Here is an 18,431-nt window from a genome sequence, read left to right as displayed (position 1 = left end):
AATTGATATGGCACAACCGTGGAACAAAAAATATCAAAAGTTTCGTCCAAATTAAGGCATTCAATGATGCAAAATATGCACGCAAAGCCCAGAACGAAACATTAAAACTTCATTTCAAACACTTACCCGAAAAAGAAAGCTTTTTAAACATATAGTCTTCCGATGCCCTTTTTTCTAATGAGATATATAAATTAATATTAGAGAAAATTGAAGTTGTATATGAAATAAAATAAAGATTTCCATACCTTTTGCTAGGGATGGCAGTTGGACCTATGTATATTGGATGTCTAGAATATTCATTGATATTGGATTGGATAATATCCATCCAAAATTATATGGATATAAATTTAGATATTATAAAATAATATTCAAATAAATATGAGTGGATTTGGATAATTATTTTTATCCGATGGATACGCTGATGCTCATATCTAAGTTTGCAAGAAAGAGTAAAAGGAGACAAAATTTTGCCATTATTTTATGAATGGTTAAGAATCTAATTATTTCCCTTCATTTAGATAAAACATATGAAGGGAAAATTGGTATAATTATTATAAAACTATTATTAGTTTTATCTATAAAATAATTAGATAAAACTAATTATTTTATAGATAAAACATTTGGAACTTTTAACTATAAGGAGGACAATAGGGGTGAGCCAAAAAACCATTATCCCTAGAAAATTGTTTCTATTTGGCTTTTAAAATTGAAAAAATATCAATCGACTTTAAAATTAAAAAAATATCAATCGATATCAATCGATATCAATCGACTTATATGATAAAAAAAAGCCAAAAGAAAATTAAAAAATACAAAAGAAACTACAGTTTAAAACTAAAAAAATCAAACCGAATAATTCGGTTCAGCTCGATTCAAATTATTATTTCTAAAAAAATCAATAGTTCAAATTTTACATTAATTTGAAATCGAATTGAACCGAGCCGCTGTCCGCTTCTAGGGGATAGTAATGGATGAAAATGGCAAAAAAGCTTGGGTCTGGTCCGACACCACGTGCAAGAGTTCAGGCGGGGCTTCGAGTGTGCAGGCCCCTATGAGGCTGCGCACGCAGCTGAGCTTCCATCAAAAGCCCAGGCTGGGCCCAGAAACCCAACAAAAGTTTTTAAAAATGTAATTTCTTTATGCACCCAAATGTGTAAAAGGATTGATTCAGTTCCATTACATTTATTACAGCCCGTCCATTTTCAGGCCACTAAGACAGAGCATTAAATTCATCAGGAGCTGGTCGTAGTTATATGCGTCCACAAAAGAGTAGTCACACGAGACTACCACGCGCGTGACAACAACAGTTTCGTATTCAAAATATCCTGAACGTACGAACTTTTTAAAAACACACTTAAGATATCCGGTACGCCCCAGAGATAGCGCGTGTAACACACGGCCGCACGAGCTCACATGCGTCTATAGTGCAAGGGCCACCATTATTTGATTTATCATCAGTCATCACGAAACACAGAGCAATTTGTAAAGTGAAAAGAACCGCGGGCCCCACATAACTTCTTTCGTTTCAGGGCACTTCTAGCTGTTGTTTTCACCATATCGTCAAACTTTTTGGCTCACCAGATTTTATTTATTTTGCAGCGAAATTTTTATTTTTATCTTTTTTATTTTTAGTTTCTATTATTAATAGATTATAGATATTTGAAGCTGATTGATTTGTCATCGGATTCAGTTTAATTTTGTCCCTTACTCAGGTAAATTCTTTCTCTCACTCACTCTCTTTTAGCTTTAATCTCTCTAGAAAGTCCAAAGCTTTATTCAAAAAAGGGGTTTTAAAAAAAGACATTTTCTTTTGATGCCCTTTTACTAATGTAAGCGGTAAAGTGGGTGGGGTTTTGAGTATGTTTCTTTGTTTGAATTAGTCTTGGATTTATTATTATTATCACTATTTTGGTTTTTTTCTTAACCATTTGTTTGACTCTGATTTATTCAATGTTGGTTTGGACTGTCATAAATGGCAGTTTTGGTGTTATGCTGAGGGTTGTCAAGTGGTTTAAAGATTGAAACTAATGTAATTTACAAGTGGGGTTGCATGATTTTTGACGGTGGATTAGCTGAAAAGCAGATAGGTTTGAATTTTCTTACATGGAGGTTGTGCAATTTGTGTTTGGATTGATTTTTTCCTCTATTTGACTCTGATTTCATCAGATTTGGTAATGGGATTTGTGTAATTTTGCTAATATAAATATGATGTCATCTTTGACGTTGAATGATTGAATTTGATGAGTTTCTAGATTAATTCTTTTAATTTTGAAGGCATTCAAAGGATGCGGCAGCAGCTTGATGACCACTTCTGCTTTTGATTGCTAAGTCTACATCGTGGGAAGTTCTTAGAGCACATAGTTGAACTTTCATTGGGATGATCCTATCTTGATCAATATGGGTGGAATTTAACTAGTTCAGAGTTTGATTCTATATTTGAAGACATAGTGGTTGTTATTGTGGATGATGGAGCAAAAGGGGGGAGAGAGCTGGAAGGAGTTGGTGAGAAAGATGCTTCCACCGGGAGCTCCTCTCCCGGAAGAAACGTCTGAGCTTGATTACTCGATAGCCATGGAGTACAAAGGTCCCCCAGTTTCTCATGATGTCCCTCGAGTAGAACCTCTTGACGTAAATTCTCGTGCCATTCCAACTGCAGAGCCCCTTTCAGAATCTCAAAGATCAGTTGCTAATGTAGGTGCCCCGGTGATCGAACCAATTCCTTTGCCAGTGTCGCGTATTGCTGATGGTGTCACTGATTCTCCTACTCAGAGTCCAAGGTTATCAGCAAGCTCTGAGTCTGTAGTGTCGGTCTTGCAGAACCCTGATTTTTCTTCAGCATCACCTTCAGCATCTCCAGGTTCCATCCAGAATCGTCCAAGTAATCCTCCAAAACCAGTGAATGAAGGAAGGAGAGTGCCTGTTGTCACATTTAATACTGTTGACAGTACTGTTGACAGATCGGAGAGGAAAGAGGTGGATGTGGAGACACCAACTTATCCCAAGTATGTAGGGGTCTCAAAAGAAAAGAAGAGGAGGAAAAGTAGAGTTTGTTATAGGTGTGGTAAAGGGAAGTGGGAAACGAAGGAGTCATGCCTGGTTTGTGATGCCAAGTATTGCAGCAATTGTGTGCTTAGGGCAATGGGATCCATGCCTGAAGGGCGTAAATGTGTGACGTGCATCAGTGAGCCTATTGATGAATCAAAACGCTTAAAATTGGGTAAACATTCTAGGGTTTTATCCAGATTACTGAGCCCATTGGAAGTAAAGCAGATAATGAAAGCAGAGAAAGAATGCTCTGCTAATCAGCTCCGGCCAGAGCAGCTCATTGTTAATGGTTTCCCTCTGAAGCCTGAAGAGATGGCAGAGTTACTTGGATGTCCTTTACCTCCACGAAAGTTGAAGCCTGGTAAATATTGGTATGACAAGGAATCTGGTCTATGGGGAAAGGTGGGTTCATGTATATTTTGATGCCTCAACTGAGATCTTTTCAACTTGGCATTCTGTAGTTGCACATACGAGAAGCAGGAAATCATTGATTATCTGTGCTTCTTGATTTGACAGGAGGGTGAAAAACCAGACAGAATTATTAGTTCGAACTTAAATTTCTCAGGAAAATTAAGCCCTGATGCAAGCAATGGGAACACACAAGTTTTCATCAATGGCCGAGAAATTACAAAACTAGAAAGGAGGGTGCTAAAGGTGAGGCCTTTCATCGTGTAAACTAATATGCAAGATCATTGATTCTTGTGAGCGTACGTATGAATAACATCCACTTTATTCAAGATTGTTCTTCATTCCTTGCGTCGGTATGTTGTTTTACGCTGTACCTGATGTTTGAGCCTTTAATAAATTTGTCATAGGTTTTTCTGGTTATTTTCTTTGTACATATTCTTGGATTTGTTAACATATAGGGATGCATCTTTTTGACTCAATCAAAGTGGTCTCAGTTTTAGCAACCCAGCAGACAGTTTGGTGACATGAATTTATTGTAATGTGCTAACTATTTGTTTTCCTTCTAAAATAATGTATCCATACAGTATGACACGAGTAAAGTTCTATATCTTTGCTCATTGGGCATTTTCAATGCACCTTGAATGTTTGAAAACCTTTGCAGGAGACTTGCTCACACCAAATCAGCTCCTGACCCACATATTCACTTTCCTGATGCACAGTCATACGCAAAGCATATTCCAGTGATACTATTTCCATAGTATTGGACAAACATCTAAGATAGTGTAGAAAAAATAAAATTGGTTTCCCATGGTTGTATGACAGTCACTTATTTTCAATTAGTAGGGCATTGCGTTCAAACTATTTCCAATGTGCTTGCACATAAAATAATCCCTTAACTTGGAGTTGGAATATTTGTCTTGATAAGTGTTTAGCCCTGTTAATGCTACAAATTTTGCTCTTAACTTGTCTAATTAAGCCGATGGATTTATTGCCTATTTCATTTACAATTTCAGCTGGCAAATGTACAATGCCCACGTGACACTCACTTTTGGGTTTATGATGATGGTCGTTATGAGGAAGAAGGTCAGAATAACATCAGGGGAAACATCTGGGAGAAGGTATGTACTGTCAAACTCTTTGTTATCACAAAATTTATATTGGATCATGGCTATCCTATGTGATGCATTTTGGATTTGCTATCTGCTAGACAGGCAACAACACGGTTTGTCTGTAGCTTGCTCTCTTTGCCTGTACTTCATGGTCAACCGCAGGGGCATAGAGATGAGGCTAGCAATTATACAACCGTACCAAATTATCTAGAGCAAAAGAAAGTTCAGAAGCTTCTTCTACTTGGTCTTGAAGGCGCTGGAACCAGTACTATCTTCAAGCAGGTTGGTATTTTTAAAATGATGCTTTTGATGGCTTGTGGTTTTGACAGTTTAGTAGTATTGCAACAATCTAAATGGAACTTTTATGACGTGCATTAATTAACTAACAGTATGAGAAGAAAAGCTGCACCATGCAGATTTTTTCTTGATTTAAAACTCCTCTACAAACTTTGTAGTTGTAGCTTGACAAACATTTCCGACAATTTCTCTGTCTGGTCTGTGGAATCCTCCATGGTTTTTCTTCACAGTGTTTATCAAAATTACGTTCTTTTACTGTTGTTAATTTGTAATGTTAAATAGGTGTAGCATATGCATGGCGAGTTATTTATTATTACTTCAGTATATTTAGCAATTAGATATCGTTAATTAATTCATCTAATTTTATCTGTTTGTGATGATGCTATGGCATGGCCAAACAGGGTTTTTGATTGGACCCCAAACAATTGGGCTAATGCTATTTTCTTCATCTGAAAGCATGTAAAATGCATTTTTTTTTTTAAATTTTAGATTTAGCATCCAGTATCTTGTAGGCTTTATCTAAAATAGAAACCATTGTGGATACTGGAACAATCCTAATGAAGAGAAACAATGCTAGACTTTAGTATTCAACTTTTATTGTAATTGGGTTAAGGTAGAATGAAATCCAATCCTAGACAATTGAGAAACTAAATTGTGTACCACAGACATTTTCTATTTGCTGAATAAAATCAAATCTGATTCTTGCTAGTTACAATTAGTATCCAGTATCTTCATGAACCAGATTATGGTGCACCACTTGCTTCAGAACTTTCCTTTAATTGATAACATTTGTTGCATAAACCTGATTCATTTGAGAGAATTTATGTTATAGTACTTTTACACTAAATAAAATATCTCCAGAAAGTAATACAGAATATCCCACTATACTGAAAGCATTGGAACCTCCTTTCAATTGAAACAGGATTTAACCGACAATACAACCTTAAAATCAGTGGGTGGCATCATGCCCTTCTATTATGAATGATATTGTACGTCTTCATGCTACTCAGCCAGTAATGGGCTTGACACGATGCTGCTAGAGCCACAAAGGTTGATAGCTAGTGTCACATATTTCGATTGGGCTATGACAGACTAGGGTCACCAACAAAACTCTTCAGTTTCTACTTTAAATACTAGGTGAATAAAAGCAAGAAAAATAGATGGTGGAGGTATCAACTTTGAGAATTATCAGATCATTGTATAATTCTTGCAATCGAAGCTTACTTGTAAGCACCCTGAATCAGAATGTCTAATGGAGGGTTTTACTGGCCGAAACTGTTGTGTGCAATAAAAAGTAGCCCAAATCCCAGTTGTCTAGTGTATAAATTGAGTGCAGGTTGAAATCATTTTAACATATGCTACATTTACTTCCCTGCGATACATTGACTGAATTTTTGTTTGCTCTTGTGGGTGCCAAAATATATTTATTCACTTTTAGTATATTCATATTCATCTACTGTATCCTTCATTGATGATGCACCATCCTGAAATTGTTAGACTTCTGAATGAGCATTTACTCAACATTGCCCCACTATTAGAACTTTTTCCGAAATGATGTTGTGCACTATTTGACAGGCCAAATTTTTGTATGGGAACAAGTTCACTGCAGAAGAACTACAGGATATTAAGTTGATGATACAGAGCAATATGTACAGATATCTGAGCATTTTGCTTGATGGACGGGAGCGCTTTGAGGAGGAGGCCACTGCTAGGATGAACGCCCAGGGCTCCCACGATCAAATCTCTGAAGCAGGTAACATTTGCAGATATTATATGTTTTATATTTGAATGTTAAAATAATTATGTTTTCAGTAAAAATAGTTGTCTGCGTTTATGAATCAAAACTTGTTACTATCTGGCAAACCTGCTCAATATCTGTTTTTGGATACATGACACGACTGTCTTTTAAGTGATCAAATTATTGGGTTCAAATGTTGTATTTTAGAAATGTATTTCTTATAATAGGAAGTTTGTTGGCAACAGATAGAAAAATAAGTTTTCTCTTCCAAATTATATATATTGCTGATACTGTTAGATCTTGCATCTTAGTTGATGTATAATGATTGAGCACTCCATAAACAACATAGTGATCTGCAATTTATATGTACATAAGAGTACCAGAGTTACTAACCAATACTTCTAAAAGAACTTAATAGGCTAAACATGACAACTGAACTAAGCCATTACTTTCTGTATATCTAACCTTAATACAATAGGTTTTAGGCTCTGTGGCTATCAGAATCTTGATGGTGTTGGAGGCGAAGATGTTTGGTTTTCTTGGCTAATAAGTCACTTAAGTAACCTATCATGATTGTCTTCAAATAGCTCAATGCATGGTCTTTTTGTATTCAGCTATTTGGATACATATTAAGCTTGCTTACAGTTAGTGAAAGCAGTTGACTCGAGACTAAACTATTAGGGAAATGCCCAACATTATTTTTATGTAAAGTCTTGGAGGTCGGCTCACTTGGAATATGGATCCAATGATTACTGGGTGAGACTGCAATAAATGTGCATTGCATAAGACCAAGACCAGGATTTGATTTGATTGAGACAAGTTTTAAAATTGACTGAGATTGAGTGAGAATGTGGGGGTTCAAGTATAACAACTCAGCTTTTATGTCATGTTTGCGAAGCCACTTGATCAAAAGCTTAAACTTTGTGGTCTCGGTCCACTATCAGTATTTAACAGTGGCATTATTACATCACAAATTAGGAGCCCATTGTGAGTCTAAGTTGCAGGTATCTTGTGGCTCAATCTCCTAACTATAATTATGGACTAGAAACAAATCAGAGTTGTTCGCTTTGCAGATTGGAAAATATAGGGAACCACGATGAACCAAACTAGGTCGTGTGACATTATCAAAATACCATATACATCTCTGCTGCTTGACACAGAAAAGTGGATTCTATATGTAATGTGTATCTGGAAATGCTTTTTCAGGTGGAGAGGCTGATCCCAGCGAAACTACTCAGTGTATCTATTCCATTAACCCAAGGTTGAAGCATTTCTCTGACTGGCTGCTGGACATTATAGCCACAGGAGATCTGGATGCATTTTTTCCGGCAGCAACACGTGAGTATGCTCCTTTAGTTGATGAGGTGTGGAAGGATCCTGCTATACAGGAAACTTATAAGCGAAAAGATGAGCTCCACTTCCTCCCTGATGTTGCAGAGTACTTCTTAAGCCGGGTATTTTTCTAGATCCTTGTAACATATCTGCTTATTTTACTCATATAAGCTTACTATTGCAGAGTTTCCTAGATCTGATGTTCAACTTAATATTACTTACCTTTGATGGGACAAGTTGTGCTCTTCCTATACTCCCGACCTCCCTTCTTTCTCCTTGGCCAATAATTCCCAGGCATCCAAGAATGCTAGAACATGGAGGCTCTTCCCCTAGCTCTAGCTTGTGATTAGATCATATGCCACTGGACCAATGGCACATCAGCCTTCATGGAAATCAATTTGCTCATCTGTTGCTGTTCCTAGTTGGGATATTAGTTTTATGTCTCTTGGGGTTTCATTAAGTTGTATGTTTCTTGGGGATTCACTAAGTTTATTTTGGGTTTTTTCCAGGGTTTCATTAAGTTAAGCTTAAGGTTTTGGTTTGAATTGTAGTAAGCTAGATATTGCCTGTTATCATTCTTTCCTACAATTCTATTATCAACATACTTGTCTTGTAAAGCATTTCGGTGACTGAATGGTTATTCATGTCCAATTAAGTTGATGTTCACCAAGTTATTATCTTCTAAAAGCAAGTGGGGGCATTAGAGTCATTTAAATACAAGATGTTTAGCTGCTTTCAATGATTCCCTAGGAAGCTTCTTCTGAATTTTGTGCTTTATTTACTTTGTGGTGCTCTTTAAAGTATTAACATTGTGCTTCCATGTTGGATGTTGTTGCCCAAAATCATGATTTTAAGGTTGATATTTGTAAAATTGCATTCATTGAGTACACAAGATGTCCCATTTTTGGCACAAATGATATCCCCATTGTCTATATTGAATCTAATATATGGCATCTTTCAACAGCCATTTGAACAAGGTGTTAGCCTTGATAAAACTTGAATTGTTCATTAATCTTGAATGGTATATCTTGTGATCTTGCTTGTTCCAGGCTGTTGAAGTGTCGAGCAATGAATATGAACCTTCCGATAGAGACATTCTTTATGCAGAAGGGGTTACTCAAGGAAATGGCTTGGCCTTCATAGAATTTTCCCTTGATGATCGTAGCCCAATGTCTGAAACCTACACAGACAATCTGGAAGTTCAACCTCAGCCTCTGACAAAGTGAGTTTTCGTATCATTTGATTATAGATGCACAAAACTTCTGCTAATAAAAGGAGGCCCAAGCTGACATTTCATTTGAGTTGGGAATCAGTTAAAACCAGTCCTTTGATTAGTGTAGCTTCTGTATTGAACTAATGCTTATGGCTTCTGGCCCCTGTGGCCTGGTAAAAAGAGTCTTATTAGATATGAATCTTATTACAATTATGAATCATGCCTATATTAATTGCAGAAAAACATGCCCCACCTGTTCTTTACATTTTAGCATAACCATTTTGGCATTGCTTTGGTTTCAAAATATTTGATATTTGATTTTAGGATTCTAAACAATTCCTGTATGGTATTTTTTTATAGATACCAACTTATAAGGGTCAATGCTAAGGGGATGAATGAGGGTTGCAAGTGGGTGGAAATGTTCGAAGATGTTCGGGTGGTAGTCTTCTGTGTTGCCCTTAGTGATTATGATCAAATGTGGATTTGTCCAGAGAGTAGTGGCAGCGGAACCCTACTTCAAAACAAGATGATACAAAGCAAGGAGCTCTTTGAGATGATGATCAGGCATCCTTGCTTCAAGGACACTCCTTTTGTGCTGATACTCAACAAGTATGATCTCTTCGAGGAGAAGGTCAATCGAGTGCATTTAAGTACTTGCGAATGGTTCAATGATTTCAGTCCAGTCCGGACGCACCATAACAACCAGTCGCTGGCCCACCAAGCCTACTACTATGTCGCCATGAAGTTCAAAGACCTATATGCTTCCCTTACTGGACGAAAGCTTTTCGTGTGGCAAGCCAGGGCAAGGGATCGAGTGACAGTTGATGAGGCATTCAAGTACATAAGAGAGGTCCTTAAGTGGGATGATGAGAAAGAAGACAACTACTACGGTGGAGCGGAGGATTCATTTTACAGCACAGACATGAGCTCATCGCCCTTTGTTAGGCAAGAATGATGTGCTTTTTGAGCCTTCTTTGTAATTTTTACGCCAGAATCAATGATGGAAATTTCATGTATACTGAAGCTGGCCAAATTTAATGTATGTCCTAAGTCTCCCTCACTCTGTATTGTGTGTGAAATTTGTGGTTTTTATTAATATAATAAATTCTCAGTTTGTCTGGCTATAAGATTGCATTGCAGCTGCAATGTATGAAGGAAATTCTAAGTTTATCTCTATGAGGACGGACGCAAGGAATAGGTGCACGAGTATTTATTTGGATTTTGGAGGGATTAGACAAAAATATGCCAAATTTTTTTCTAGTTTCATCTTCATCCGTTTGAACAGATATTATAAGGTAAGTTCTTAGGTAGCAGTTTTTTTTCTTTTATTTTTTTTTAGTGGTCTGAAATTTAATTAGACTTGAATTATTTTGAATTGTTAAAAATAAATATTAAGTTGTTTATTTTGTAACTTAAAAGAGGGTAAAACTATGGTACAATTGTGGTACCATACTACAGCTGTACCTAGTCATTAGATCCAGCCCACTGTTGTCACCATACTTAAATTAATGGTAAGGTGCAGCTGTGGTACAATACCGCAGTTGCACCATAGTTGGACCCCTTAAAAGATATGAAAATTATATTTTTTACATTTGTGCCTTTACAAATTATAAATGTTAAACAAATAATAAACATCCTAAAGAACTTAAATAAGATAATATGTTATCATAATATAAATCGTGTTCAATTGAATATAATCTTTTATATTCTAAATTAATATACGCTAATCAATTTTATTGTAGTTCATGATGTCTTTATATGGAAAAATTTTATAAAAAAGTTATGAAATAAAAATGCTAATTTGAAGAAAATAAAAAGATAAAATAATAATAATCTTCCACGATATTATCACAAGTTATAGAGATGAGTAATAATACTAATTATTAAATTTTTATTTAAGAATGAAAATGAATTAATTAGATATGGATATTTTGGAGAATATCTCTTAATGATATAACTTAAACTTTTTAGATTAAACAAAAAAGTTAAAAAATGATTTAATAACTTAATGATTGAAATTTTTTATTAAACTTGAAAAACAAAGAGACTTAATAACTTATTTGATTGAAATTAAATCAATTAAATTATTAAATAAAAAAACAGATAACCCTTTTAATGTAAGAATTTTTGCTTGAAAATAGATGAAAAACCCACCAAGGGCAAATAAATTTGGCTGAAATTGAGAAATTCCGAAGAAAAATAAATTGACTGAGCAAGGGCCGGGGGCAATATGTGGCTTCAGCATAAGATTGGGGATAACTTCTTTTTTTTGGGGAAAAAAAATAATTGACATGTGTAATCTAACACCAATTATAATTAATTTACTAAATTCAACAATTAATGCAATAAATCAATAAAATAAAATAAATGAGTAGATTAAGAAGACCAGAAACTGCAAAGTGTTTGGGTATCGGCAACTTTTGACCTGTACATTCCACTGCTGTGGCCAGAAAAAGATTATCAAATGAAATATGTTAAAGTGTTATGAATTTATTAAAATAAACATGGATGTTCATAATATATATCTCTTAATCTTCTCATTATCTTCCATTAGTAATTTTAATAGGTCTCAGTCAAAGCCGTAAATAGTATAATAACGATAATATTCTCTTAGGGTGAGAAAAGACCACAATAATTTTAATTGGATTCCGCTCCCTTAATTAATGATTATCAAAGAATTTAAATACAAAAGAAATTAACAACTATTTCTAATTCCTAGATAATATTCCTAAGAAATAGAACATTAACTGCTAGTAAATAACAACAAAATAGCCAAAGATTATTCAAAACAAAATAATCACTACTCAACTTTTCTAACACAGAAAATTTTTCTCTTTAGCATTTCTCTCTCTTTAGTATCTTTCTCTCATCTTTCTCATCTTTAGCATTACTCTTATCAAATTTATTAAACTTTTTTCAACCATTTGACGATATGCAGGCGGACAGATACAGTACCTTAAGTACCAAGCTGGGCCTACATTCCACATACTAGAAGCCCATTGGATCACACACAATTGCTGCACTCGCGGGGAATTAATGTAGATTTGACTTTCTCAATTCTGATTGTACGTAAGAAAATTCTCAAATAAATAGTTCGATAACCACTTCAATTTTAAATAGTGAAAAGCCATTATCAATTTTCAAGTGGTCTCAAAGAGAAACTACCATAACAATGACACTAAATTGAAGGAAAGCACATGAGCTGCTCCTTTCAGAAAAAAAAAATGATTCAGGAAAAAGGGATAAAGCAACAATTAAAGGATTTGCATACAAAGTTGGCTCTGAATGACCTAGTAATTTCAAACTACCGTCTCTACCTCCTCTTTGCCGCCATTGTCATGTTTCATTTCGTTTTCTCAAAAGACATTGTTACAAGGAGCAGAAAGGAAAACATGGAAGGAAAAAAAATAAAAATAAATCATGATGCAACAAGATCAGGTGTTTCAGCTTCGATGGATAACAAAGCAGTATGTACTTTGCCCAACCAACTGTCCAGCCGATCACGCAAGGATTTGATCTGGGGGATTCCCAAAACTCTTGGTTGCACCCAGGACACATGTACTGTGCCCTCAACTTGATCAATTATACCCTCTATGAGGTGAACCTGCGGCAACATTATCCCATTCTTTAAATCATTGAATGCACAAACTTCAAAGGCAATAGATTGCACATAAAGAATTTCTATTTATTTTTAAAAAAAAAAACTAATGGCAAAATTTTCCCAGTATTTAAACCATTTAATATATAAGCTTTGAATAGATTTTTAAGATATATACATGACATGTCTAGAATAGGCAATATAATTAATTACCAAGTTTATTCTCACGCGGCACATCAAATAAGAAGTTCTATAACTACATACCAATAGCAAACTTGGGAAAAATTATAATCCCTTCATAAATGAGTCAAAAGTACAATCATTAATTCGAGTGTTGCTCAAATTCTTCAGATAAGATAAGTCATTACCATAATTGTAACTGAACTTGATATTGATAGATCTTATAAGTGCAAAATAGCAGTAATCAAGTTGCTAATGAGGAATTATAAGACAACTTAAAATATGATATGTTTTACACGGGCTTAAACTGAGCATTTTAAAATCTGGTGTCATGTCAGATGAATTCGTCACCAACAGATCATTTCTCATTAACCTATAAATAATATTAAATGGTAATCATAATCATAGGCCACATCAAGGTGAACAAGGAGTTCAAGGTACTTTAGTTGCCAATCAAAGAGGGTGCTTCTCCAAAGACTAGAATAATAGCATGCATGTAAAAAATAAAGGGACTTACAGAGAGAGACTTCATGAGAAGATGCTCAACATCCTCAATAGAAAGTTTTGTGCGCTCTGCAATGATGCTTAATGGAATAGTTCGGTCCTCAGAAGGCCGGCTAGAAGGAAAGGCATGTCAATTCAGGTCAGCAACAAAGCATACTGAAATTATTAAATATACCAAAAAACGCTAAAATGATAAATACCTAAAGATGATTTCCATCAGGCAGAGAATGTTAATCTTTTCCAATAGCTTCTTCTCGTTCTCAACTAGTGCTGGTTGAGCTCTCAGAGCAGCATTGTGTACACGGCATAATTCTTGATAGCGAACTAAGTCACCAGAGTTGAATGCCTGGAGAATATAGTAAAGCCACTCGACCTTTGTTCCTGTAAGACTATTTATCTGTAAAAACAGTTGAAAGCGTCATCTCAAGCACAACAATAAAGATTATGGAAATCACCCCAAAGCACCACAAAATGATTATCAGAAATGTAAAGTAATTCCGTGATAACAATTCTCTTTTTCTTGTGCAGCTGTGTTAACAAATTTTGGCAATGTTGTCTCTAGACAATCATAAAAGCACTAGCCACTAGGCCACAAACACCCCCCGCCCCCGGGCGCAAAGTAAAAAAGAAAAAAGAAAAAAGAAAAAAGTACCCACAATGAAACAAATAGGACAACCAATCAGCCCAGAAACAGGACATCGTAAGAACTATATTTACCAATCACTACCTATATAATAATGTGTACATATATATCGTGGTTCCCATTTATGAGTATAAAACTTAAAAAACACATCGACATCAGTCATACTGTGTGTGCAAGTTGACAACCAACAATGGCATTACAGCAACTTTTTAAAATTTCAAATAAATAAAATAAACTGCTGAGAAGTTTGAGAATGCACAAGCAACATTACGTGAAGTGATCGTTCAATGCCATCTACTTACGTTGGTTGAGAGACCACAATTGCAGTCGAATATGATTCTCATCTAAGTAAAACAGTAACAAATGAAAAGGAAAACTGCACGAAAAACCAACATCTTTAGAGAAGGTATTCTTACAATAGGGTGTGCGAGCAGTTCCCCAAAGTTGTAGATGTTATCTCCCAGCAGTGCAGAAAGGGAGAGATCAAATGCCAAATCCTAAAATAAGTTATAATAGCATTAAAATGTTAAAATTGCATGATGATGAATAAAGCAAAGTACCGTGTAACCATTAATATCAATGATTACAAAACAAACAATGCCAAAAAGGTTGTTGTTCAGAAAATACAATTGAAACACAATTACATTTTGCATTTATTGCTACCATATGATCAACTAAATATTCATTCATGTCCAAACTTTTTGTATTCTCTGAAAGACTACATTGAAAAATAAATAAATAAAATAACTCCATTATGTTTAGCAGTTTTTCAAAGTAAATTCTGCTATAAGTCTATAACCATCCATACAATAGTCAAAATACAAGAAAAATTAATAACTGAAGCAATTCCTCTTTTGAAATTAAACATACCCTCGTTATTTGCCAGCGTAACAAGCTGAACCATGCTTGCCTAACAACAACTACTCTGAGCAGGAAAAAGTCATTCCTGCTCTTTCAACCGGTTATGTCTCAAGGGTTTGAACTCTAAGCTAATGAAGTGCCAATCATGTAGACAGGTTATTGCAGAGTACTCCTCCCTCAGCCTCTATATTATTTTTCTTTAGCCATACTATGGGCTCCAATCAAATCTTTCTATTTATTAGCATTCTAAATCTCAATTCTCCAGCATAAAAAGTCACCAGTATCATCATTGAAAAGGGATGTGGAACCTGAAGTATAGCATGCTAAATCACCCATCTAAATTGGGCACCACTTCCATCAAACTAGCCCCTTAAAGAAGAAAATCCTATAAAACTGCTACCAGTTTGGTTTGAAGATTTCAAGGACTTAAAAAAAAGAAAAAGAAGAAGGATTGAAGCACCTACAGATCCTACTTTACACATCTCCTGTTTCACCAATTATCATCCTAGGGTTTAAAACAACTAGGTGATGTCATTCTAACATCTTCCTCCTGGTCAGCATCAAAAGTAACACTTTTTTCCTTTTTAGTAAGAAACTGTAAATTGTGTTAACAATGAACACTCTTAACCACATAAGAACTAATACCATGACTCCTTAATGGCATAAACTGAAAACAATTTTCAAACTCGCAATTTTAAACTTAGGCCTATATGTCTTCTCCTAACTTCACCAACTTCAACAATTGAAGGTGAAAAGTTTGAATCCCTAAAGAAGTCTAAAACAAGGCAAGGGCTGCTATCATCATCTGATGTTACAAACTAATTGAACCAAGTTCTTCCTAATCATAATCATTTTGTGTTAGCATGGAGAATACTGAATCAGTAATTTGGCAGAGCTAGCAGAAAACATTTTATTGCTAAGAGTAAATGTCATTTCAGAAATCAAAATAATAAATAGAGAAAGGATTATAGAAACAAGAAAGGCAAAGTCCTGAACAAACTAATAACGCTCAAAATCAGGAAATAACAGCATGCAATATCACAACAAATTCAACATGACCAGACAAAGTGAATTGTAACAACGCTCAACAGAAATAAAAGTATTAAAGAAGGCATTGCTCTTCTCTAGCAATACTCAACAGAAATAAAAGCACATACCAGCTTGAATGAATCTGAGAGAGACTCCACAGATGTGTATGCCAGATAAAGAAGAGCACATTTGTAGAACTCTGCAAATTCCTGGTGAAATTTATGGTACTGAGATGACACCCAATAATAGTTGGCATATACAGATGGATCAATGTCAGTCATGCTGTCAAGTGTACTCTTTCCATCTTCGAGAAGTTTTTTGCACTCCTTTCTATCTCCTTGCTCAAGTTTGAACATGGCTATTTGCATCTTAATGTAAAGGATTGGCTCCTCTTTACGCTGCTCATTAGTTGCTCGGAGTTTTTCAATCACACCCTCAAGATAACTAATTGCAGCTTGCTTCTCAGGATACTGCCGAGAAACTATAACAGCAAAATGTGCAAGCTTGAGAAGATTGATCTTTGTCTCAAAATCAGTTATGAAGTTGTGGTACAACTGAATCAGAGCATCACCAGCCTGAAACTTAAAACGAAAACATATCACCAAAAAGGCTAATTGCCTATCAAAAATTACCAAATGAAATTAAAATGAAGTAAAATGAAGGGAACAGAGCAAAGCAAACCAATAGATCACATCACAATCCAAGTAAAAGACGAATCACACAAATAAACACACAAATGTTCAGCATCAGATCATGACACTTGATAGAAATTAATAAGTGGTCCATGTATAAATTGATTTCAACAAAAGATCTGAGAGATATAGCAGTCCCACATTTTTGGATGAAGTGACCAGGGTATATAAATCATAAAGTGCAGTCCAAGAATACTAAAATGCATATGAAAACTTGGAGATCTGTAATAGATAAGATGCTCCAAAAAGCGCCACCTATGGTAGTTTCCCTGCATTGGCTACTAGAGTCCAAATAAGCCAATCATATGATCTCCAGTACATGGTCCCATTATCAGAACCAAAAGAATAAATGGTTATGTCACCTGTAGTATATTTCCTGAGCTAGAAAAAAGGAAATTAGCCTCATTTGATTTGAATTTTGATGCCGACGTCATTCAGATAAAAGGGCTCCAATTATGTCATTGTCATGTTTGCATAGATTAGTTTCCATATATCTTGCACTAAATATCATTGCTATTATAATCAACCAAAAAAATAAAATAAAATTCTGTACAAAAAGTTATAACTCCCTTAATGAAACTGGAAAAAGCTGAATTATTAAATTTAGTTATTTGAACGAAATAACTCCTCCTTTACGAATTGCACTAGGACTATAAGTAGCTTAATCCAAGGAGAACAACCTCACTCATTTAATATCTTACTCTATACAAAACTCAACATCAAGAAAAATTTTCAAAACTTATTGTCGCATTTATATAAACAAAACATCCATTGGACCAAAACCTGACCCAAGACAATTTCACACTCAAGCCAGGTATCCTTCAACTGCATAAAGTTGAATTAAATCTTCATTTTCTGAAGAACCTAATAGCCTTAAAACTTGAATACACAAGTAACAATCAGTCAACCTTTATTTATCATCTGTAGACCCAAAATTCAGTGGCCACAAACACTTAAGCAATTTGAATTTGTTCCGTATGCTCTGAAATACTAAAGTTCAAAACCACCAAGCAGCTCCTTATAAGACATACAATCTAATAGGTTCCTTAGAATATCAAACCATATTATATTTCCCCTAAATTCAACTTTACAAAGCCCTAGAACTCACATAAATTGTAGTTATAATTTAAGAATTTGAAAAACCCCAATTGCCCAATTAAAAACCCTAACCGAAAATTGGACATAAAACTCAACAACCGCCTCAAGATCTAGGAAACCAAAATTGAAGAAAATAGAAGTTGTGACCTGAAAGACGGCGTGAGCGACGAACTGTTCGAGCTTGAGGGTGAGCTGGTGCCACAGCTTCTTCTGGTACAGATCTGCCAAAGCATTGTACCACTCGCCCAGCTCCGGATGGTCGTTTCGCAAAGATTCCAAGTACTGAAGAGCTGCCATGGCGAAGCGACAGTGCAAGATTTAGAGAAAAATATGATTTTTTTTCTCTGTTTATTTATTATAATATCAGAGCAATCTCAAAAACCCTTCTCTCTCAGTTTCTCGTTGTGCCTTTTTTATGTCGCTTTTCTTGAACCAAAAGAAAAGAATTTTATGTAATTTTGAATAAAATTAAAACTCAGAACCCGAACCGATCCTAAATGGGTATGCTTCTCGCCGTTATGTCCAGCCCCGGTTTAAAAGTTGGTCATGGGCTTAGGCTCAAACTCGATTCTGTTCATTTCTTGGGCTTTGCCAGTTCCCCGTGGCCTCATACACATAAAAATGCAATTGTCGGACTCCTGGCTCTAGAGGTGGTAACGTGGGTCTGAAATAGGGATGGCAATG

The 18,431-nt window shown here is 35.3% G+C and overlaps 2 protein-coding genes across 7 annotated transcripts; one reads left to right on the top strand and one right to left on the bottom strand.

Moving 5' to 3' along the window:
• Window positions 1–1,492: 1,492 nt before the first annotated feature.
• On the top strand, window positions 1,493–10,269 carry LOC102617931 (extra-large guanine nucleotide-binding protein 3). Of its 6 annotated transcripts, none has more exons than XM_006471407.3 (9): window positions 1,493–1,712; window positions 2,275–3,447; window positions 3,562–3,699; window positions 4,467–4,571; window positions 4,665–4,844; window positions 6,435–6,612; window positions 7,804–8,051; window positions 8,979–9,151; window positions 9,503–10,269. In XM_006471407.3, the coding sequence occupies exons 2-9, from the start codon at window positions 2,464–2,466 to the stop codon at window positions 10,095–10,097; spliced, it is 2,601 nt and encodes an 866-aa protein (XP_006471470.2). In that variant the 5' UTR covers window positions 1,493–1,712; window positions 2,275–2,463; the 3' UTR covers window positions 10,098–10,269. The 6 variants fall into 6 exon arrangements, with proteins under 6 accessions (XP_006471470.2, XP_006471472.2, XP_052297356.1 ...); XM_006471409.4 differs by lacking the exon at window positions 1,493–1,712 and adding an exon at window positions 1,740–1,829; XM_052441396.1 differs by lacking the exon at window positions 1,493–1,712 and adding an exon at window positions 1,843–1,857.
• Window positions 10,270–12,220: 1,951 nt separating this feature from the next.
• On the bottom strand, window positions 12,221–18,190 carry LOC102617648 (26S proteasome non-ATPase regulatory subunit 13 homolog B). The gene is made up of 6 exons (XM_006471405.4): window positions 17,895–18,190; window positions 16,086–16,532; window positions 14,484–14,564; window positions 13,625–13,821; window positions 13,438–13,537; window positions 12,221–12,746 (listed from the first exon to the last, which is right to left on the bottom strand). Exons 1-6 carry the CDS (start codon window positions 18,042–18,044, stop codon window positions 12,561–12,563), a joined length of 1,161 nt encoding a protein of 386 aa, XP_006471468.1. The 5' UTR covers window positions 18,045–18,190; the 3' UTR covers window positions 12,221–12,560.
• Window positions 18,191–18,431: the final 241 nt, after the last annotated feature.

The sequence above is a fragment of the Citrus sinensis genome, chromosome 5, assembly GCF_022201045.2.
Source record: "Citrus sinensis cultivar Valencia sweet orange chromosome 5, DVS_A1.0, whole genome shotgun sequence".
Lineage (NCBI taxonomy): Eukaryota > Viridiplantae > Streptophyta > Magnoliopsida > Sapindales > Rutaceae > Citrus > Citrus sinensis.
The sequence above is the reverse complement of the archived record's forward strand: the minus strand, read 5'-3'. Positions and strand labels throughout refer to the sequence as shown.

What these genes read in the sequence shown, in the direction of transcription:
- LOC102617931 (XM_006471407.3), top strand. Translation starts at nt 2,464, where the DNA reads ATGATGGAGCAAAAGGGGGGAGAGAGCTGGAAGGAGTTGGTGAGAAAG. An exon ending in AATCTGGTCTATGGGGAAAG is followed by an intron (nt 3,448 to 3,561) that starts GTGGGTTCATGT and finishes TTGATTTGACAG; the next exon opens with GAGGGTGAAAAACCAGACAG. An exon ending in CGATCAAATCTCTGAAGCAG is followed by an intron (nt 6,613 to 7,803) that starts GTAACATTTGCA and finishes ATGCTTTTTCAG; the next exon opens with GTGGAGAGGCTGATCCCAGC.
- LOC102617648 (XM_006471405.4), bottom strand. Translation starts at nt 18,044, where the DNA reads ATGGCAGCTCTTCAGTACTTGGAATCTTTGCGAAACGACCATCCGGAG. An exon ending in AACTGCTCGCACACCCTATT is followed by an intron (nt 13,822 to 14,483) that starts GTAAGAATACCT and finishes CTGTTTTTACAG; the next exon opens with ATAAATAGTCTTACAGGAAC. An exon ending in CTGATGGAAATCATCTTTAG is followed by an intron (nt 13,538 to 13,624) that starts GTATTTATCATT and finishes CTTTCCTTCTAG; the next exon opens with CCGGCCTTCTGAGGACCGAA.